Raw genomic sequence first — 22,711 nt, 5'->3', positions numbered from 1 at the left:
AAATATTTTAAATATCAAATATTTTATTACACTAATTTCTCCTTAATTTTGTGAATTCCAGATTCTAAAAAATGAAACTCAAACTCAAAATACTTCAATGTTAGGAAAAATAAGGATGAAATACCAGCATGTTTTCCCTCGTGCTTCCAACCACTCAGATGTGGGCTCGGGCACAGAGCCTCCCCTGGGGACAGGCGGAACGGGACCCAGGCCCTCTGCTCCCGCCTGCTTTGTCCGAGGCTGGTGAGACCTCCCTCCCCAGACTCCAAGTGCCTCTGGAGTTTTGCTCAGAGGCCAGCCCTTCCTGCTCACACCCGGGAAGCAGGGACGGCTTCGCCCTGCTCACAGACAAGGAACACGGAGGCTCAGAAAGGCTGAGCGGAGCAGGGCAGCCCGGCTGCCGGGCACGGCTCCTGCCACTCAGGGACGTGGGGAGGGCCGGCCGCCAGGCCCACGAGCTCTGCTGCGCTGCGGCACGCCTGCCCTCGCCGCAGCAGTGGCCAGGGACTCTCACCCGGCCCTGAGCAGAGAACCTGGAGCACAAGAGCCAGGCGACTCGCCCAGGCTCCTACGTGAGGCGCGCGTCGAAGCCTGCTCTCGCCAGCCAGCCCTGCCGTGAGGGCGAGGCCGCCAGCTGCACAAGTCCCCAGACACCCAGACACCACGCTTTATTCTTTCAAGAGAGCAGAAGCACATTTCCTGAAGCTGTGCCAAAGGCAGTCACCCAGAGGCAGAGACAGGGCTCCGTCCTCGGGGGCAGAGGAAGGCACGTGAAGTTCAAAGAGGTGGCAGAGGCAAGGGTGGCGCCGATTCCTGCTGGTGCAGCACAGGGAGCAGCTGGTGCAGAGCCGGGAGGTGGAGGTCACTTGAGGCGGTACAGCACCTTGCGCTGCATGCGATGCTGGACCTCGCCCCTGCGCAGCATGAGCTGCAGCACCTTGTGGACGGCGTGCTCCGGGTATTTCTGTAGGGCACAGGCTGGATGTAGGGGCGTGTCGCCCAGGGACCACTGGGGCTCATACACCCTGCTAACAGCTACACCCTTCTCACCCTGGTCCCCCTAACAGTAGGAAGGACTTAAGACTTTGAGCGCCTCCTGTGTACCAGGCACTGTTCCAAGTTGTCACATGCAGTAACTTATCCCGTCCCCAATAACCCTATGCAGCTGATACTAGGATTATCCGTGTTTTACAGGAGCGGAAACTGAAGCACAGAGAGGTTAACTCTCATGCTTGGGGTAACACAGCAATTAAGTGGTAGAGCTTGGATTTATGTCCCTGTGACTCTAGAACTCAAGTCTTGTCATCCCTAAACCTAAGATTCAGCTAGCTAGACACCACCTACCACATAAAGTGCTCTCAGGATCAAAATGAAAAAAGACATGCAGGAGAGAACAAAGACCAAACACTAGGACTGCAGTGATTTTAAAGATGGCAGTTCTCCACTGTTTTTGTTTTGGGGATTTAACTCCGGGGTGCTTTACCACTGAGCCACATCCCCATATCCCCACTTTTTGTTAAGTTGCTGAGGTTGGCCTTGAACTTTGGATCCTGCTGTCCTTGCCTCCCAGGTTGCTGGGATCACAGGTGTGCATACGGCCCTACTGCCTCTATGGGATCAGTGACTTCTCAATGGGCTGGAAGGCTCACCCTCCTGGCTCTGCCCTGCCCTACCCTTTGAAGTCAGGCAACAGAGGAGAGGAATATGAGAAGGACAGGGGAACTGGGGAGCCGCTCCCCTCCCCTTGGAGGAGCCACAGCTGCCACCCCCACCTAGGCCTTCTACTGAGCAGGAGGCTGCTCTGGGTGGTGGGGGCTGGGCCAAGGAGACGCTTCCTGCACCCCATGCCAAACTCCCAGCCACCCTGCCTGTGCCCACCCGGCCCAGGGGCCGGCCCACCTGCTTGGTGAAGTCCTGGATGATGCTGTGCTCAGACACCTGGGAGCCAATGGCAAAGCGGCGCTTGAGCTGCTTCTCGATGCGGCTCAGCATCTCCTGGTCCTCCTGGCTGGTGAAGCCCTCCACCCCTGCAGGTGAGATGGGTGGGCGTCAGGGTGCTGGGGACCCCTGGCCCAAGCTGGGAGGCCTGGAGAAATGGACAAGCCTCTAACCCAAGAAAAGTGGCCGGAGCCAGGTCGAGAGCGTGAACTAGAGAACAGGGCACTGAGAGCCAGTGAGCCCGCCGACACCAGGCAACCCGAGGCACCAGGGAGGGCGCTGCAGGCAGCAGGCACGGCAGACACAGCGCTCAGCAGTCCAGGGCCAGCATGGTAACCAAGGGCCAGGTCCCATGGGCCCTAGGGGGCCACAGCATGATTGTCTTTATTTTGGCCAGAGGAACAGCCACTGCAGGGCTCTGAGGGAAGACACGTCAGTCCCTGACAAGTCAGTCATGCAAGATGGAACACACGGATTCCACCCGGCTGGAGGGGCCACAGGACCATCTCCTGAATTAGACCCAAGACTGCTGAAGGGGGCCCATCAGTGACCCAGGGGGAAGGCAGGCCACCCTAGACCACACCTGGAGGGTGCCTGAAGTGGCCCTCAGCAAGGAGGCGGCCCACAGTTTCCAGCTCCTGCGGTGGGTGGTCCCCTGCTGATACCGTTCCCTCCACCTGGGCTCTCAGGAAGCCCGTTCCTCCCTTCACAGGTCACCGGAGAGGCCCTGACCACCTGATAGAAAGCAGCACCCTGGCCGCTTCCTCACCACCTTGCACTATCTGAATTTGCACTTGTCTGTTTACTTCCCCTGGGGAAGAAATGGGGGCCCACAGGGCAGTGACCTCATGGTCAGTTTGCTTAAGTGCCCCGCCCCTGGACAGGGCCTGGCGAGCACAGGCTGCCTACTGGGTGAGGAATGGCCCACCTCTGACCTCTGACGGGCCTGCACTCCCACCAAGACCCCTGACCTTGGGCTCTCCGAGGGTTGGTTTCTCATCATCACTAACAGGAAGACTGACAGCTTCCGGGGTGTGGCCATCAGACAACAGCTCGGGAGGCACTGAAAACAGTTCTGAGCTCAGCACTCGGAGGGCTGACCGCAGCTCTAAGCAATGCCAAGATTACTCTCCCCTGTATTGGGGGCTGAACCCAGGGGTGCTCTACCACAGCCACATCCCAGCCCTTATTTTTTGAGACGGGGTCTCACCAAGCTGCTGAGACTGGCCTTGAACTCATGACACTCCTGCCTCAAGCTCTCGAGTTGCTGAGATTACAGGTGTTACCTGTTGCAGGTTAAAGTAACCATGAACTAGGCCAGGAGGGTGAAGTTCAAGGGTCGGGGGAGAAGCTGCTTCCTCCCATTCTAGAGGAATGGCCTGGGGCAGAGTGGGCGGGAGACACTCAGAAGCAGCACCTGCAGGCCTCCAGCACAGGCCCACCACATGGCCCAGGACAGTGGCCACAGCACCTGCTTACCTGCCAGGGTGCCCGACAAGGCAGCGTCCAGCGTGGACACCTGGAAGAGCCTGAGGGCCTCCTCCACGTCTGCCTCGGTGGCGAAGGGCTGCAGCTTCATCTTGCTGAGGGCCTCTGCGATGCGCACCACGGCCTCCAGCTGCCTGTGGGGCAAAGGCAGGCAGAACTCACCCAAGGCCGCTAGTACTGTGAGCGACGGCCATGCCCACGGTCCATCCTAGTAATGGAACCCTGAGTCTTAGTCCAGGACGTGCCACCCCGCAAAAGGACACTTCCCGGCCTCTTTCACATCCGAGTGTGTGTGACCATCGTGGCCAGCAAGCTGCAGAGCCAAGCAGTATGGGGTACGTCAGAAGAACCCCCAGGGCGTGCCTTTCTGTCCCCTATCCCGCAACACAGAGCAGCAGCTCTCTGAGGCAAGAGTGGGCCCGACAAGCCCAGCTGCCAATGACCATCACCTCCAGACACTTCAAACTAGAAACAAGTTTCCAGTTCACTTAAGCGGCCTGAGGTTTCCACTGCACAGAGCCAAGTACACTTTTAATCAATCGGGGCAGAGGGAGGAGTCAACCCAGACCCCGACTCTCGGCCACTACACTCTCTCTATGAACTCACAGCAAGCAGAGGTGAAGGCTAAGAAAATAGGCCCAGAGAAGGAAAGCAATTTCCTGCAGTCACACAGCGGGCCAGAAGCTGGGGCCAACACCTTGACTTCTAGTCGGGGTCCTTCAGGCTGCCCCCCAGCGGGAGGCCAGAACAAATTAAAAAGGGGGGTCCCAGCTTCCCCAGACTTGAACAAACTGAGAAGGGCAGGTCACTGGGAGGCCACAGTGCAACTCCTGAAGGGACCCTCCCGGGCCTGGGCAGGGTGACCACTACCCTGGCTGCCCACACCTGCGGTGAGGACCCCCTGCTCGCTCACCGCACAGTGATGGGGATGCTGGAGCGGCGGTCACTGTCCCTCTCGTGCTGGCGGGCCCCACTCCGCATGATGATGTAGCGGTTCTTGAGCTTCTCTGCAGCCTCTGCTGACAGCCGAGGGCCACACTTCCTGCAGGACAATAGGGAGCAGCCAGCTTTGAGGCCAGGAAGGAACCCGGGGGTGCCCACCGTGTCCCCTGCTGGCGTGAAAGGGCCTGAAGTGAAGCCTGGGCTGCCTGTGGGCAGGCACCAGAATCAACATGGGGACGAAAACGGGTGCCTTTGTCAGAGATGGGGAGACGGTCTGAGCATGTCTCCAGAGGTGACAATCACCCCTACTACAGGACTTCACGGAGCGGCCACCAGCTGGGCACCGCCCCACCACGTGACTAAGGACAGCACTGTGGCAACACGGAGGCCTCACGTGGCCGCCATCACGCAGCCTCTAGCCCCTCCACCCCAGCAAGAGGCTGGGCAGTGAGGCCAGGAGCTCCTGGGATGGACCAGGAGGCGGGCCAGGGGCACTGGTCAGAGCCCACCCCCTCCCGTCCCTCCACCCCAGGCCAACTGACAACCCGACCTAGGGGAACCCTAAAGCCGAGGAGAATGAGGGCCAGAGGGAGAGCGGGAGCGCCCCACGATTCCCAGGGACTGGTGGAGAGGAGCCTAGAATCCAGGGCGCCCGACTCACAAACGTGGACCTCGGTGCGACACTCAGAGCCCCACCCTGCGGGAGTCGGCCATGGCGGAGGGCAAAGAGCGCTCCCCCAGGTCCGGCCTCTTAAAGACAGCCGAGGGCTGGGCGGCACCTCAGCGGCAGGGGCTGGCTTCCCGTGCCCGAGGCCTGGGTGCAACCCCGGCTTCAAGAATGAGCGGAAGACAACCAAGGTGCTGCATGTCAAGAATGTGGCTCTAAGTAGGGACCTGGGTTCGCATCCTGGGTCCACCTCCTCCCACATGAGACCTTGGACAAGTTACTTAACCTTCTCTGCCTCAGTCTCCCCACTGGTAAAATGAAACCTAGTACGCTTCGTCACCTAACTGCTCAGGTTTAGGGCGACAACACTTGGAATAATGCCCTGCCCAAAAGAAACACCGTGTGACCACTGCTACTGAAAACCTGTGAGGACGTGAGCACGCTGTGACCGCAGTTTGCGAGGATTTGCTTGGTGCTGGCCTACGGCATGACTAAGAAACAAACCAACCCGGGGAAACCGAGGGTCAGAAAGGTCGAGCAACTTGCCCAAGGTCAAGAGGGATGGGGGTCATGCAGAGCCACGTCCACAATGACCTCCCTGCATGGCTGACTCAAGGAGTCCAAAGGCCGTCTCAAACCCACTCCTCAGGGAGCAGAGCAGACCCCACAGGGCTAACTCCACAGCCTTGTCCAAGGCGTCCTGAGCGAGAGGCAGGACCAAGGCCACTGGGCCCCCGCTGTCCCCTGGGCCTGGGTCCTGACTCACGCTCGGCAGTAGGCGATGAACTTCTTCAGCTTGGTCAGGTCGATCTCGCCCTCCACAGCCTGTGTCTGTGTCAGTGCGCTAACATGCAGAGTGATCACGTGTTTGGCCAGCATCTGGGAGCAGAGGGGTCACTGGGTCAGCCCACAGGCCTTCCTGAGCCTGGGTCCCCTGAGGTCAAGCAGGCGAGAAGAGCTGAGGGGGCCCTGGCATCAGGACACCAGAAGGCTGCTCAGATCTCGGGTGTGCTCATCCCACAGGACGGGCCCAGCTCATCCTCTGCGCATCTGCCCAGATCCTGTGGCTCAGGTGGAGTTCAGCCTGTCCCAACACTGGGACTGTGTCTATTTTAAGGATGGACACTGGACCCATCCAAACCAACAGTTCACCCTGGGACTTTTGCTGAAATCCCTGGAGAAGAAGCCTCCTCTTAACCTAGGGGCAGTTAAGCTACCAGCTGAAGGACAAAATCTTACGTGGTCCACAAGGAGAGTAGCTGCCTGGGCGAGCAGAGTGGATCCAGCTCTGGACGTGTCAACTCCATGAGCCACTAAGACCCTCTCAGAAGCGTACTCATCAGAACAGGGGTTCTCTTACTCATAACGCAGCGCCAGCTCCTCTGTTCCACAGTAAGGCAGTGACACCCAGAGAGAGCAACACAGCCTGAATCACACAGCACCTCCTCCTGGCAGAGGCCAGGCCGGCCACGGGGCTCCAGGCCCCTCTCCACGGCTCCGGTCTACCACCATTTCCACCTTGTCTTCTCCCTTAACTGCCTAAGTGACTGTGGGGCTTCCCTGGCCAAGCACCTTGCTCTCTGCTTCCCCATGACTGGAGCCCCGCGGCCACGGGCCCTGGCCATACCATGTCCCTCTCCTCATTGTGCTCGTCCTTGACGATGAAGATCATGTCGAAGCGGGACAAGATGGTGGGCATGAAGTCGATGTTGTCCTCCCCCTTCGTTTCATCCCAGCGGCCAAACACTGAGTTGGCAGCAGCCAGGACGGAGCACCGTGAGTTCAGGGTGGTAGTGATCCCAGCCTATAGGGAAGAGCCGCAGGGAGGAGGCGACACAGGTCTGTCCCCGCACATGGCCAGGCACACAGCTCTAGGCCCGCAGCGGCCGACACAAGCCCGGGCAAGCGGGATCCAGGGCGCTCACCTTGGCGATAGAGATGGTCTGCTGCTCCATGGCTTCGTGGATTGCCACACGGTCATCTTCCCGCATCTGAGGGGGAGAGACGCGTCCACCACACTCACCCAGGTGGAGGCGTAACAGAAGGAAACAGGCAGGAGCTCCATTCTGAGTGTGGGCCGTACCAGCGGCAGGAACCAGGTCACCTCCCATCACGGTGACAAGCACATGGGCTTGGTTTTACTCTCCCTCATCTCCAGAAGTGGAAACTGAGGCTGAGGTTCACAGCTCTCCCAACTTACCCCAGAAGGAGCTCAAGTTCCCAAGTCAGAGGTCACCCGGCCCGGGTCCCACCTTCCAACCACCCGCCTCCGACTCGCCTTGTCAAACTCATCGATGCAGACAACCCCACCATCGGCCAGGACCATGGCTCCGCCCTCCATGATGAAGTTCCGGGATGAGGGGTCTCTCATCACGGAGGCGGTCAGCCCCGCGGCGCTGCTGCCCTTCCCAGACGTGTACACCTGGGGGAGGCAGGCGGTGGTGAGGCCCAGCCCCGCCCCGCCCACACTGATTCCAGCAGGTCCAGGCGCCCAGGGGGGCCTGGCGTGCCCAGGCCTCCCGTCAAAGCCAACGGTGGAGCACACTCAGCACAAGGTCTGCTGGGAGCTCCTCCGGCAGCAGAGGCGGCCTGGACCCTCCCCAGAGCAAACAGGGCTCCGCAGGGCCCCACCACGCCTGTGAGGAGAGGCCCAGAGAGGGGACCACTGCCAGGGGCCTCAGGGCCGAGTGCAGACTGCTGGGTGCCCCAGGGCCGCCCCCGCCCAGAGTCCCTTGTCATCTGCAGAGCCCCGCGGGTCACATGCTGGCGAGCCCTCGGAACGTGGCGAGACTGTGCTGAGGCCCTTAAAGTGCTGGACACACACGGACTGCAGCACTAACAGCTTCAGGGCTGGGACGCGGCCCAGCGGGAGGCGCTTGTCCGCATGCAAAGCCGGGCTCCTCTCCTGGCACGAGTCACCACCGCCACCGTGACTGTCTAAATCACGCTATGCGGACCGTACTACAAAAACCAACTTCACCTGTTTCTATTGTTCTCAATGTGGCTACCAGAAGACAGAACAGGACCACGGCTCACGCCCCAGGTGACGTGAGCTCCTCCCACGTGGAGCTGGCCAGGGCGGTGTGAGCGTGCACGCGCTTCCTCTCCTGCCCACTGCCTGCAGCCACCACTCGGACCCTCCAGAGCCACCAGAGGCTCAGACGGCTGGTGCCAGCCCTGTCCTAGTGCTCACCAGCAGGGGCGCCCGGGGAGACACTTCATGTTTCCTCAGGCACAACAGGGGGTGATGGTTCCTACTGCAAGCTGGAGTCAGTGAGTCAAGGTCACCTGGCCCTTGATCTTCACGTCATTATTTAGCAAGCGGATAAACTGACGCTCAGGGAGAGAAGGTGACTTGCTCCAAGTCCGCCATCCACTACTGCCCTGGCTGAGACCCAGCCCTCAGTCCAGCGCTCTCACCCCCACCCCAAATCTGCACGTGCCTGTGGGTTCCTTCCTTCTCCCCCTCAGCCGAGAGGAATGAAGCCGAGGCTCTGAGTAGCCAGACCACCCTGGGTATTCCTGGGCCAGAGCCCTGCTCGCAGCACCTTCCTTGCTGAGATGCCAGGTTGGGAAGAGGTGTCCAGCCACTCACCCCAATGGGAGAGCACTTCTCCACAAACTTCAGCAGCTGGGACTTGGCCGTCCCAGGGTCTCCCAGCATCAGCAGGTTGATGTCTCCCCGGCGTGTGAGTCCATCCGGGAGCCTGGGGACAAGGTGAGAAGTCACTGGAGGGCTGGCCGCGCCCCCAGCCTCTCGTGGGCCACAGAGCAGGTGGGAGGGCAGACGCTCTGGCCTGAGAACTGGTTCACACTCAGCTCTGCAGTGTGACCACGGCAGGCCTGCTCTAACTGTGGGGGACAGAACAGACCTCCAGGGGAGGAGGTAAAGGAAAGGGCGCTAACGGCTATGCAGGGGCACACCAGCATGTTCCTCCTGGCTGGAAAGAAACTGAGGGCGGGCCGTGCAGGCTACAGCGGAGAGGACACCAGAGGGTCACTTTGCTCTCTCTGCCTCAATCTGCTCATCTGCGAAAACGGGCTAGAACAGCATCCTCACAGGGTGACTGCAAGGACTAACTGGGTTTCGGACACTTAGGAGGCAGCCTGGAGCACAGGGGGACTGCAGGAAGTGGTGGCTGTCAGCACGTCATCCCGGCTGCTGTCTGAACCCCTGCTAGTTTAGAGTTTCTAAAGGACACGTGGTGTCCCGTGCCAGGACTTTCACCTGCTTCTTTCATGCAGAAACCTGGGTGCAGGCCGGTGGTGCCCCCCACCCAAGTAGACTCCTAGGCTCTCAATGCTCCTGCCAGCTGTCCCCAACCCACCTCTGCCAGGGCCAGAGGAGCCTGAGACCGGCGCCTGACGAGCACCTGACAGCAAGCCTGGGAAACACGGAAAGAGCACCGGGTCCCGACCACCTGACACTGTCCTGCAGGCCACATCACCAGTCCTGCTCCCCAGGTCCCTCACCTCTTGCGGGAACCCCCAAAGAGCAGGCAGGCAATGGCCTTCTTCATATCTGTGCCCCCAAAGATAGAGGGGGCGATGCTCTTGGAGATGACCTCATAGACGTTGGGGAGGGTGGCCAGGCGACGGAACTCTTCCTCCTCCTGTGGGCTCACGGCCCCGGCAAAGCTGCGTCCTAGGTGGCAGGGCAGGTGCAGTGTGAGGGGACCTGCTGCAGCTCAGCCCGGGCCCAGCTCAGGCACCCCGAGAGCACAGCTGCAGCCTACGTGACCGCTGCCCCACAGACCAAGCCCTGAAGCGGGCCCAGTATGTTCTGGGGAGCAGTGGGTCTGAGGACAGGCCTCTGGGGACCACTGGAAAGTATCCCTCCCACTGCAGCCAGGGAACAACACTGCATCTTCAGACAGCACCGCTCGCTCTGGCTACTGTGAATGGAAGAGGTGGGGCGAGGACCAATAGTCCAGGGGAGGGCGGAGGCTCAGACCACGCTGGGGAGAGACGAGCCTGTCGAATTTAAAGGTGACAGAGAGATGTAGGGAGGAGAGAGGGGCACTGCGGCGGTCTGGAAAGGAGAGGAGGGAAAGACTGAAAGGGAGCCAGTTTGGGGGCGGGGGAAAAAGGAGCTCAGCTGCAGTCACAGGAAGTCTGAGAGCCTCTTGGAGTCTAAGGGGACACTCCGGCTGCACAGCTGCACGGGGAGCCAGCTAGGGGTGGACATGCACAAACTGACAGCAGACAGACGACTCAACCTGTAACTACCCAGGCAGTAAAGAGAGCGGCCAGGACAGCCTGGGAAATACGCCCCTCTAAGGCACTCGCTGCAGCAGAGGGCAGGGCAAGCCCTAACAAACCCTCTCCACGCCACTACCCCGCTCAGCCGCCCCCATCGACTCCCACTGACCTCCACGCACGCAGCCCCGGGCCAAGCCAGGGTCCTCACCAGCTCACACCATCCCCTCCCACCCGGAAGACCTCCACACCTCCACCCTTCGAAGTCCAGCTCAGACACCCCAGGGTCACTCAGCAGCCCGTGGGAACTGCACACCCTGCACCTGACACTCCCGCTTCCCTGCGGCATTACTCCTCACTCCTGCCTCCGAGGCCTGCGTGCTCCTCCTACGCCGGCTGCTGTGGGGATGCGGACTGCCCTCGGGAATCCCCACCCAGTCCCACTTCACCCCTGCATGTAGGCAAGCATCCTCCGCCAGGGGGCAACAGCGGGGACCAAAGGTGGAAGTTTCAGGCCAAGAGATGCTAGATCACTCTAGAACACCTGAAGGAAGGAGCAACGCGGGGTGTCCGGGCTGCCCCAGGGTCCCGCGCTGCCTGCTGAGGACAGTGCGCAAGCCCAGCTTTCCAGCAGGGCCACACCAGGACCCCAAAGCAACTCACCAGAGCCGTCCGTGTCCACCTGGATGCCCAGGACACGAATGTAGGCGCTCCGGATGCCCACGCCCACCCTGTCACGGCCCCTGCTGGAGCTCAGGCCATACTTCTTGATGGAGTAGATGCCCATGATGGTGACCCTGTTTCCAGGGACAACCTTGTCACACAGGTACCTGAGATGAGGGCAGGGGAAGGAGAGAGAAGGAGGTGAGATCCTGGTGGGGACTGTGAGTACCTTATTACACCCTCAAGCGGCACCGCTCGGTCACCTCAGCACTTCTCCTTCGCAGCTCCCCCACCTGGGCCCAGAGGAAGGGTCCCTCCCCCTCAGCAGCCCCACCCCGCCTGCAGGGCTCGCTGGTTCACAGCAAGGCCTTGACGGGGTGACAGCTCGCTCTCTGAATTCAAGAGCTCATTTGTAGGCTGCCTGAGGCAGTGGCTCAGGGTCCTGCCCCTGCCCTTCAGAAGGCCCCGTGACTTATCTGCTGCAGGTTCTTGAAGGGTCTCTCTCACCACCTCAGGGGAGACGCCCTCCCCCCCACACCGCCTTGAGGCGCTCCCACGCCCGCCTCTGCCTCGCTCAGGAAGCTCAGCCAAGTCAACTGGCCTCTGGGTTTTCATTTCCTCTTAAAAATAAAATGCTGCAACAGGGGAAGTCTCCAAGTTCCCCCCAGAGCTGGGGTGGCACAGAGGGGACCCAGAATAGCTGTGAGACCTCAAGTAAGTCACTGCCACTCTCTAAGCCTGGGGATGGTACAGTATCTCTAACCTGCTCGACCCTGGTGGCTCAAGTAGGGTGTTCCACCCACCAAGTTACACCTTGGCCACCGTCTTCATCCATTATCCCTGCTACTCTCATTCCACTCCCTCTTTTTTTTAAAATATGTATCTTTTAGTTGTAGGCGGACACAATACCTATTTTCATGTGGTGCAGAGGATTGAACCCAGGGCCTCACGCGTGCCAGGCGAGTGCACTACCACTGGGCCCCAGCCCCACACCCTACTTCTTAAGCTTTATGAGCATGCACCTCTGACAGAAGAATCTTATATTCAGCATATAATGTGTTAAGGAGTTTTACTAAGCTCTTGATTTGTATTTCAAGCAGCCCTGTGATGGATTAGAACTGTGCTTATCCATTTTACCCACAAGGAAACCGAGGTCTGGCTAACTCACGTAACTCCTTCAAGCTTAACTGTCCCACACAGACTACGGCCACCGATGGAGCTAATGAAAGCTACAGAATGCTCCTCAGGTAAACTTACATATGGACAGGTGAACTCAACTCAGGGGTGCAAGCCCAGTAAGAACTCCAGGCCAGAGTCTCTGAGCCCAGGTCCAGCATCCTCTCTCCCTTCCCAATTATTCATCAAAACTCTAAACTCGACTTCTTCTTTTTTTTTTTTTTTTTTTTTTTGGTACTTGGGACTAAACCCAGAGGCACCACTGAGCTACATCTCTAGCCCTATTTAGTTTCTGAAACAGTCTCACTAATTGCCCAGGGTGGCCTTGAACTTGCAAGCCTCCTGCCTCAGCCTCCGGAGTGGCAGGGATTACAGGCATGGCACCACAACCAGACTCAACAAAACGCCTGGGTGGGGTGGGTGAGGCTGCCGCTTAACTCAGCCCTGGGCCTGCAGTCCTGAGGGCTGGGGAGACGCTTCCCAGCCGAGACGGAGGCTGGAGGCCTGGTCCTGCGCTCACGGTCAGGCCACCTCACCTGTCGCAGTACAGCTGCATGTGTCTGGGCATCTCGCCGTGCGGCACGGCGTCAGGCAGCTCCTGCAGCTTCAGGGTCTGGAAGTCCACGCACTTGCACTTGTCGGGCATGATGAAGTACGGGTCGAGGGGGCACTTGGGACGCCCGGCCTGGTCCCTGTTGGGCAGTAGGGGGTCACCAGAGCTACCCTGAGAACCCAGCAGCTGCAGCTCATCCGCTCCCGGAGTCAGGAACACGACGTGGCCAGCAGCAACTGAAGGTCACTGGGAAGGGCCCCAGGAGGGCAGCTCTAACTGCACCAGCACCAGACAGGAGTCGGACACGACGGGGGCCTGGCTCCTCTGACGTGGTGAGGCAGCAGACAAGTCTCGTCACCCCGCCAGGCCTAGCATCCCCACGGGTGAAGGGGCCTGGATCGCCAGGTGCCTTACTGAGCCCCACTCGCAGCCCAGGACCTTTTCCAGGGAGTCTAGAACCTGCAGGCATCCCAGGGGTCCGGGTCTCCATGAAACCTATGCAAAGTCTTCAGCCAACAAACACGATGTGTGCGATGTGTGTGATGTCACAGCAAAGCACTTAATGAAAGCCACACTCCCTCAAGGACAGAGGACACCGGTGAACCAAAGTGCCCGCTCTCGTGGAGCTAAGTCCTACCCAAAACAAGGGGATCAGCTACGTGATGTGACGACAGGCACTGCTCCCAGGTAGAAATAAGCCGATGAGCGTGACCAGAAGTGTGCACCAGACCAGGGTGGAGGTGGGGGACGTGTGCAGCCCGAGCAGCCCGAGGGAAGGGGACAGCAAGTCCAGAGGCCCTCAGCTGAGGCAGAGCAGACCAGGGCGCGCTGAGCCCCACAGTGAGGGGCTGCCTGGCTGTGGCTGGAGCAGGCTGAGGGGCTGAGGGAGGACCCGGCTCAGGGAGGAGGCACTAGGTGACTCCAGGTGAGACCCACACCAGGGACTGAGGCGGACACGCCACAGGTGCTGGGAAGCCGAGGAGCGGCTGGTGTGAGGTGGGGTCCTCTGGACGGTGCCAGCACGTCCACAGGGCCGGGTGAAGCTCGAGGCTCGGCGAGCAGAGGGTGCACCTCTGCCTCTGCGGTCACGGACACCGTTAGGTGAAGGAGCGTGGCTCAGGCTGGCCACGTGGCTGACAGATGGCAGCTGGGCTGCGAGCCAGTCTGCCCCAGAGGACTCCACAGACTCTGTGCGCGGGACTGTTTCCTTCCTGACCGGGGCTCCCCACTAGGTTGTCTGGGCACCCTGGCAGGAGCAGGACTCTGTGGCGGAAGGAGACCAGGCCGCAGGGTATCAGCACAGCCCTGCCCCAGCCTTGCCCCAGCCCTGCCCAGCAGGTCTCTAACAGGACAAGGCAGGAAGTGTCCTCCTCAACCCGATTTCCACTGCTTTGCCGTGGAAAGTCCCTCTTGGCCACACTCACGTGTTGCACTTCCTGGGCAGGGCGTAGCCCTCCAGGCCGGGGCGCATGGCAATGTTGGTGAGGGTGTTGCGGCAGCTGCGGCACTGGATGGAGATGCGGGTGGCCTTGGCACGGACCGCGGAGGCCGCAATGACGATGCCAGGGATCTTCACCAGGTGTGACATCATGTCTGACTGTAAGGGAGCCATCAGGAGGCTTGTTAGGGAGCCAGAGGACACCAGGGAACGACCCGGCAGGGTCTGGAGGAGGCGGCCCTGAGCCACAGGAAGGTCACAGCTCTTCTCAGCTCAGAGATTTCTAGAGCACCCCCAATGCCAAGCCATCTGGTATCAAGGGTGCCAGGAGACTCAGGTGCAGCGTCTGCCTTTAAGGACTTCCCCGCACAACAGGGAAGGGGAGGGGGCAACACGGGAAAGGCGTTTCACTTCAGAGTGGCGGGAGCCAGGAGACCTGGACCAGTGCAGACCAGAGCACCGACCTGGAGGCAAGGGCCCACGATCCAGGGCAAGCTGGGAAAGCCACATAGGACCTTCCCTCTCAGACTGGGTTTTCCCATCCTCTTCCCTCCCCCTCTGGCGCCCAGGTTCAAACCCAGGGCCTTGTGCATGCCAGGCAAACGTTCTGCCACAGGACTAGAGCCATCTTGATGACCACCCCCATGCTGGACACTAAGGCGACAATGTGAATTTTTAAGAGGGATGTTGCAGTTATGCTTTAAAACTGCTTTCTTACCTTTCCAAGATACATACTAAAGAAATTTCAGATGAACTGACATGATGTATGGGAATTATTTCAAAAGCAGCCCAGGGCCACAGATTAGGCAAGATTGGCCACAGCTGCTGTTAAGCTAGGTGACAAGTACAGGGATTCATTAGCCTAACCTCTACATTCTAATGTCTGGTTTGTCCACATAAAAAACTAAGGCAAACCCGGGCAGCCTGTTGCTTCCTATGCCAGCCCCCACCTCACCAAGCTCCTGGACACGAATCTGCAGGACTAGGACAATCTTGCTCCACCACCTCCCCACAGGGCCGCCCTGGGCTGAATAAGAACAGGCACGGGCACAAAGGCTTGGTTGGAGCCCTCGAACAGACAGACCAGGGACTGCAGAAGGAGCGAGGCTGGAAGAGGCTGAATCCAGGCTCTGCACTTCACCGTTCCATGGGGAGAGGAGGCTGCTGCCACCCTAACCCGGGACCTGAGCAGGGCACCCGTGCCACCCCCTCCTCTGTGCTGGGATGTAACACGAAGCACCAGCATCACCAAGGATATTCTTGCCCAGCATGTGAAACCAAATGCAACCAGACCTTTGGACCCAATTCCCAGGTTCCAAAAACCACAGGATGGCAAGGGGCATGCCACCAACCCAAGGAAGCCTTCAGATCAACCCACAAGGCAGCACGTTCTACAGGACAGTAAGCCCTGCCCCTCCAAGGACACAACTGAAGATTCGCAGCCAGAAACATAAGGGAGGCTGTTCTGCACTAAAGACTTCAATACAGCAACCTAACATAATGTCTGGTCCTCGTGAAACACATGAGCTGTAAGGAGCATATGGGGTAATTAGATAAATCTGAATCTAGATGATAATTGACACCAAGGGATCTTTGTTAATTTTGTTTGGGCACTGATGGTGCTGAGACTATGTGAGAAGTCGTCTTTTAAAAACGCATACTAGGGTTGGGGATATAGCTCAGTTGGTAGAGTGCTTGACTCGCATGGACTACGGTCCTGGGTTCAAATCCCCAGCACCGCCAAAAAAAAAAAAAAAAAAGGAAAAAAAAAAAAAAAACTAAAAACGCATACTACAGGGCACTGTGGTGCACACCTGTGATCCTAGCAGCTCAGGAGGCTAAGGCAGGAGGATCACAAGTTCAAAGTCAGCCTCAACAACAGCAAGGCTCTAAGAAGCTCAGTGTGACCCTGTCTCAAAATAAAATACAAGACAGGGCTGGGGACGTGGCTCAGAGGTAGAGTGCCCCCAAGTTCAATCCCCAGTACCTCAAAAAATAAAAAATAAATCCATTTTAAAGTGTTTAGAGATTAAGTGTCCAGTCTGTATTTACCTTAAAATTCTTTAGCAAAAAAATTAATTGGAGAAAGGAGCAAAAAAGGGCAAAATGTTACAATCATTAAAGCTGGTAAAGGTATATGAGGCACATTACATTACTCTATACTTTTGTACAGGGGTGCAATTTTTCATAATAAAAGTGAAAAACAGTCGGGCACAGTGGCACATACCTGTAATCCCAGCATCTCAGGAGACTGAGACAGGGGGATTCCGAGTTCAAAGCCAGCCTCAGAAACTTAGTGAGGCCCTAAACAATTCAGCAAGAGTCTATCTCTAAATAAAATATAAAAGAGGGCTGGGGGTGTGGCTCAGTGGTTAAGTGCCCCTGGGTTCAATCCCTAGCACACACCACAGAAAAATCATCTTTTCTTCCTATACCCAGTAGGTCTTCTGGAACAGAGGGGCCACAGACCCATGCTGGAGCCCCCTCTGAAGCCTGAGAGAGGAGGAGAAACACAGGAGGCTGGCCACCTCTCTGGAATAAACGGAGCCAGGGCCACAAGGGTCTGCCCAGACCCGGGACACTGGAACCCTGGAACAACCCACAGAGGCATAGGCACTGGACTCTGCAGGATGGGAGGGCTTGAGGTCATGCCCCAGACCGCACTACAGGCACTTGTGATCACTAGCACAAGAACCTGCAGAAGCCTGCCTCTGACCCAACGCTGCCCTGCCAAACGAGGCCCCCAGACAGGCACAAGCCGGTTGGCTCCACAGGCTCAGAATCCCTCATCAAAGTGGACACAATTCAGAGACTGGAGAGCCCACAGCCATTTTGGGAACAGACCTGCTGTCCTGCTAAACACAGGTTGGATAGCGACCCGACAAAGCTGCCAGGACTGTGGGTTTCTAGTAAACAGAGCATGGCCTTCTCAGATGCAGAGCAAGATGGAGGTGACACGAGGTGATGGTGACAACTCCATGGCTTCCTACCATGCTCCAAACAAAACCCAGGCCCCTTCCTGTGGCCACAAAGGCCCCTGCAATCGGCCTCTCCGCCTCCCTCCCCCAATCCTCTGCTTGCTGGGCTGGGCCACACCAGCTGCTTCCTCCTGTTCCCTGAACAGGGCCACTGCCCCTGCAGTGCCCGACTCTCCTTAGCCTGGGATGGGGCAGCCAGACTGCTACACGGCAGCATGCGCCATCTCCGACCACGCTTCCTGGGGGCTTCTCCGCCACCCTCCACCGCCCTCGGGAGGCTCACCCAGCACCCTTTCTTTTCTTCATGCCTGTGTCACACCCTTTCTTGTCTTCATGCCTGAGATCCCTGACTGTTCCTTTTCTGTTTCTCCCACCGAAAGCTCGGAGAAAACGAGATCCTGTTTGCTTAAGAGAGTGAGCTCCTGCCAACACCGGGCAGGGAGCAGCCACCCAGTGCACCTGCTGAGCAAAGCAGATAACTGAGTGGCCAGCAGATGGGTTCTGCTAGCCTCTCCAGCTTCCCCGTGACTCTTGAGTCCGGGTGGCAGGCCGTCATATGGCCTTGGGCTTAAATGCCATGTCCTCCTCCCTCGCAGGCTCTGCACCAGCTGAACCCCCTCCTGCCTATGCTTCCCCCACTGTCTGCATGCTGCCCTACCTACCTCAGAGGTCACCTTCTCAAAGGCTTCTCCATCTTTCCTAAAGAGGCTTCGTGCTCTCAGGTCCCTCTCTTAACTGCTTTTACATTTCCAACCATCTAAGAATATGTGACATTCACATCAATGTTCATAGCAGCTGAATTCACAATAGCTAGATTGTGGAACCAACCTAGATGCCCTTCAATTTATGAATGGATAAAGAAACTGTGGTATATATACACAATAGAATATTACTCAACCATAAAGAATAAAATTATGGCATTTGCTGGTAAATGGATGAAGTTGGAAAATATCATACTAAGTGAAATAGGACAAGCCCCAAAAACCGAAGGCCAAATGTTTTCTCTGATAAGTGCATGACAACATATAACAAGCGGGGGGTGATGAGGGAAAGAGAAGAATGAAGGAACTTCGGATAGTGTAGAGGAAAAAGGGTGGAAGAGGGTGGGGATGGAAAAACAGTAGAATGAAAGATAGTATTACCCTATATGTATATATGACTACATGAATGGTGTGAATATACATTGTGTACAACCATAGAAATGAAAAGTTGTACCCCATTTCTGTACAATGAATCAAAATGTGTCTGTAAAAATAAGAAATATTTTAATTAAAAAAAAAAAAAAATACGTGACCTTTACTGATTTCTTGGTCTCCCACCGGATATAAACTCTAATGACAGAGGTTCACTGTGTAGTTCACCACCGTTTCTCCAGGACTCAGTTGAGTGTCTTGCACACAGGATAAGCTCAATAGGAATAAGCTCAATAAGTATCTGTCTAATGAGTCAACTTCACGGAGAGGGCAATAGGTCCAGAAAGGACAGGTGTCTTGCTCAGGGTTACCAGCTGGTGCCCAGAGCCGCTTGTCTCAAAAGCCTGCTGTACCACGCAGCAGCCTGGCCACCCGACTAGCCTCCATGGACCTACCTTGAGGCTCCGAATGCTAGACGGGCTGGCGTCCGACTTCAGCATGACCTGGATGTCCTGGAGCACTTCCTCGCCAGCGGGCCGCGGCCGGGTCACCTCATCTGCCACCTCCTTGGCAGCTTCCTCCAGCTGGAGGAGGGAGAGCACAGGCTGTTGGTGACAAGGTAGGCCAACCCTGGGGGCTGAGGGACAGTCCCACTCACCAGCTGCAGGTGCTCGGCTGGCTGCTTGTACAAGTAGTCGGCCAGGTCCTCATCAAAGCCGGCCAGGTCCTCCATCTCCACCTGGACCCAGTACTCCCCCAGGTTGCAATGCCGCTTGAGTTCATCTCTGGAGTGAGCAGGGAGGGGTGCAGAGAAGAGGGAACCAACTCTGGCTGTGGCACACCTGCACCCCCAGAACCTGACCCACTGCCCCACCACCCCTCGCTCCAAACCCACGTCTCCTTCCATGGCATTCCATCACTTAGCCCTACAAAGACTCCCTACTGCCAACAGACACATACTCCAAAGAAAAGCTCCACGGAGCAGCTCATGGGGCGTCCAAGCACACTGACGGACTCACACGGAAAGCCAGTTCTTACATTGCAGGACTTCTCAGTGCCATTAAGTCACTCCTGGTCACCAATAGGGCATATGCCTCAAACTTGGAGGCTCCGGGACAGCAGAGTTCATGTCTGCCTTGCCAACTACCATAGAGACTTTATCCGGAGCATCCCATGAGCACCTGTCCCAAGAATAAATCTGGGGACCACTGACCTAAGCAGCTTGCTCCCAGCCTCACAGTATCACAGGTCCGTTCCCTCCTACCTTACGTCCAGGAGCCAATAAAACATGCAGTGTGGCCCTAGCTGTGAAAGCACACCCCGTACTCGATGCACACAGCGGCTCCTACTAGAATGGCGCACACCCTTGAACTGTCTTCCCGGCGAGTCACCTTAACCTTCTGCTCCTCTGAAACCTTCCCCACCTCCCTGCACTGAGGCAGCATCACTTGGAATTTGCTGGTGTCTATGCCTCACTCGCCTGACCGGTGAGCTTCCCAAGGACAGGAAATCTGTTTTTTCACGTTTGTTTCTCAGTGCCTGGCACACAGGCAAAGCCAGCTGCTGCATCAACAAGTGGTGGCAGGAAGAGCTTTGCTCATCTCTCTGACAAAGAAACCGAGATCCAGAGAGACTGCCACTTGGAAGCGAGTTGGCTAATAATTGTTCAGGCCCAATCCTGTACATGCAAACTGGTACTGTGCACCTGAAAGCCTCGGGGGTGAAGGCTAGGCCTGCAGGGACTGCACACGATGTCGCAGGTCGCCCCGCGGACTAGGGGCAGCACTGTGGCCAGCACCCGCGACAGCGCCTGGCATGCAACAGGTGCTCAAGCAATAAGGATGAAGACCACCAGAAGAAGGGCCGACGACAGAAGAGACCCCTAACACCCTCTCCACCTTGTACGCACAGGGCGCCCAGGACGTCATCACACGTTACGTGGAAGGGCTGGCCAGGCGGCTCTGCGCTGGCTGGGCTGGCGCAGCCCACCGGGCAGGCGACTCCTTCCAACGCCAACTCGGGGCGCGAGGATGCGAAGCCGGCGCCGCGGCCCGGGTCCCGCTCCCCGCCCGGGCCGGCGAGCCGGGCCAGCGCACCTGTACTTGAAGGTGAAGCCCGTGCGGTCGGTGCCCACCCGGTACTGCCGCAGGAACTCCTTGAAGCGCCGCTGCAGCTGCGACTTGCGCGTCTGCCCCTCGTCGGCCCCGGGGTCGCCGCCGAAGCTGTCGCTGTAGAAAATGCCGGGGTCGTCGAAGCCGGACATGGCTGCACCTGGCGCGGGGACGGAGCGCTGGAGCGGGCCGGGGGCCGCCGAGCCCTCCCGCGCCACGCCCGGCCGCCGGCCCGGAACCCGCCCGTCCCGTTCTGAGTCAGGAGGGGCGCCGCGCGGCCCGCCCGGATCCCGGCCCCGCTCCCGGGTGAACCGCGGCCCGCACTCTGCGCAGCCCGCCGACCTCCGTGCGCCTCCCGCTTCACCTCCACCTCGGCACTACTCACTCCGGGAGAGACCAGACCTCCGCGCGCCGCCGCCGAGTTTCGCGGGAAAAGTGAGACGTCTCGTTGGGCCGTCGCGGGCGGTGCGTTCCCATTGGTCCTTCAGGGCCCCGCGGCCAGCGATTGGACCGCTCTGCGCCCGGGAGTTCCACCTCTCGGCCCGGCCGCCGAGCGGATTGGACATGGCCTGCGTGACGTAAGGCCCCGCCTCCTTCCGGGCTCCATTTTGTGTGAGGAACAATTTGGCGCGAAACTTCTGACCTGGAAGGAAGCGGCGGCGGCGGCGCGGAGCGGCCCGAAGATGGCGGAAGGGCGCGCCGCGGGCTGGGGGCTGCTGTGCGCTTTTCTTAAACCTTCTTAAGGCCTCACCAGAAAATGACTCCATCCAAAGCCATTGGGAGAAAAATGCAGGATTTCGGAAATGATAGGGTCCAGCTGCCGCGTTTTGTAACGGGAGACGGGCCCGAGAAGAACGCGGTTCACCGCACCTGGGCAGCCAGACGCCGTCTATGGTGACCTGGGCTCCCTCACCCGCCGGCAGCCTCGCAGGCCCGGCCCCGAGGCGGGTGTTCTGCCCTTTATGGTCGATTTAGAGCCGTGGGGAACGCGGCACGGGCGACTTGGGCCGGCGAACTCCAGCAGCCGCCCCGCGCGATCCGCTGGGGACCGCGCTTCTCCTCGCGGGGACACGTGGTTACCGAGAGCATCCGGCCGGTGCCCTGGTACAGTGCGCAGAAAGAGCCGGAGGCCCGGGCAGGAGGATGGCAAGTTTGAGGCCAGCCTCAGCAACTGAGCAAGACCCAGTCTCTAAATAAAACGGGCTGGGGACGTGGCCCAGTGGTTAAGCCTCCCTGGGTTCAATCCCTAGCTGGGGACGTCGCCCATGATAGCGCCCTTGCCTAGCGAGTGCGAGTCCCTGGGTCCATCCCCAGTACCGCAAAAATAAAACAACAGCGGCTTTCCCTACCAGGGAAGGGGCATCGCATCGGATCTGCTGCGGCCTGAATGCGTCCCCAACGTTTCCCTGTTGTTCCCCAACAACGGTGGTGTTGGGAGGTGGGGCCTAAGGGGGGTGTTTGCGTCTTGGGGTCACTGCCCTCATGAACAGATTAAAGCTGTTATTTGGAAGTGGGGAAGGAAAATTGGGCCTTCCTCCTTGTACCATGGGATGTCACAGCAAGAGAGCCCTTGCCAGATCCTGCTGGCCCTGCAAGATCTTGGACTTGCCAGTCTCTAGGACCTTGAGCCACAAGATTTCTGATCATTGGACTACCCAGTGTTGGTGTTCTGTTACAGTAGCATGGCATGGACTAAGACAGTATGCAAAATTCTCTTTTTGAAAAAACTGCCTGCATAGCCCCCACCTGCTCAGACCTGGCAGGAGAGGGGGACAGGGGACAGGAGGCAGGGGCTTCCACTGCACCAGGAAGTTGGGCGTGCACAGTCCTCGGGACACGTGGGGGTTTCATCTTAATTTTTTTTTTAAATCAGGAGAGCTGAGTGCTATGATGCATCCTTATAATCCCAGCTACTTGGGAGGTTGAGACAGGAGGATCCCAAATTCAAAGCCAGCCTGGGCAACTCCTCAAGACTGAGGTAGGATAGAAGAAATAGGATAGATCAAAAGAAGACAAATGGGAAGAAAGAGGGACCATCACTTTAAATCTAAAACCTCCCTGGATGCCTGCCTCCACCTCCCAGGCCTATTCTCCTCCAGGCCTGACTTCTTCAGACCCAGCGCTGTGATTCTGGTTATATAGTGCCCACATACTTTGTTAGCATACAAAACATATTTTTAGATTAATTAAAAGAGCCTAGAGAAACAAAAACCTTGATAACTAGATGACGTCATCCTCTCTAAGAATCAGAACGCGGTGACCTGCTCTGCTCCATGATCAAAGGAATCAGCTCATTAGGCTGATGCCACCCCGTGTTTCTCAGGTTCACATTTACAGGATTCCTTAAAGGAAGGGCCCAGGATCCTCAAGCACAGCCCACTCCTGAGCTCCGCACTCCCTGGGGCTGCTCTGCCCCGCTGCTTGC

At 58.1% G+C, this 22,711-nt stretch overlaps 1 protein-coding gene across 3 annotated transcripts; it reads right to left on the bottom strand.

The window, feature by feature from the left end:
• Positions 1-3: 3 nt before the first annotated feature.
• Mcm5 (minichromosome maintenance complex component 5) lies at positions 4-20,798 on the bottom strand. 3 transcript variants are annotated; one of them, XM_047547880.1, is made up of 17 exons: positions 20,672-20,798; positions 20,272-20,446; positions 18,834-18,960; positions 18,631-18,759; positions 14,051-14,223; positions 12,610-12,765; positions 10,898-11,064; positions 9,509-9,680; positions 8,631-8,742; positions 7,314-7,457; positions 6,961-7,026; positions 6,663-6,839; positions 5,802-5,914; positions 4,340-4,468; positions 3,418-3,560; positions 1,900-2,027; positions 4-964 (listed from the first exon to the last, which is right to left on the bottom strand). In XM_047547880.1, exons 2-17 carry the CDS (start codon positions 20,436-20,438, stop codon positions 863-865), a joined length of 2,205 nt encoding a protein of 734 aa, XP_047403836.1. In that variant the 5' UTR covers positions 20,439-20,446; positions 20,672-20,798; the 3' UTR covers positions 4-862. The 3 variants fall into 3 exon arrangements, with proteins under 3 accessions (XP_047403836.1, XP_047403838.1, XP_047403839.1); XM_047547882.1 differs by having other exon boundaries at positions 20,629-20,702; XM_047547883.1 differs by lacking the exon at positions 20,672-20,798 and adding an exon at positions 20,611-20,626.
• Positions 20,799-22,711: the final 1,913 nt, after the last annotated feature.

Source organism: Sciurus carolinensis, chromosome 4 (genome assembly GCF_902686445.1).
Source record: "Sciurus carolinensis chromosome 4, mSciCar1.2, whole genome shotgun sequence".
Lineage (NCBI taxonomy): Eukaryota > Metazoa > Chordata > Mammalia > Rodentia > Sciuridae > Sciurus > Sciurus carolinensis.
This window is presented reverse-complemented; position numbering and strand designations above follow the sequence as displayed.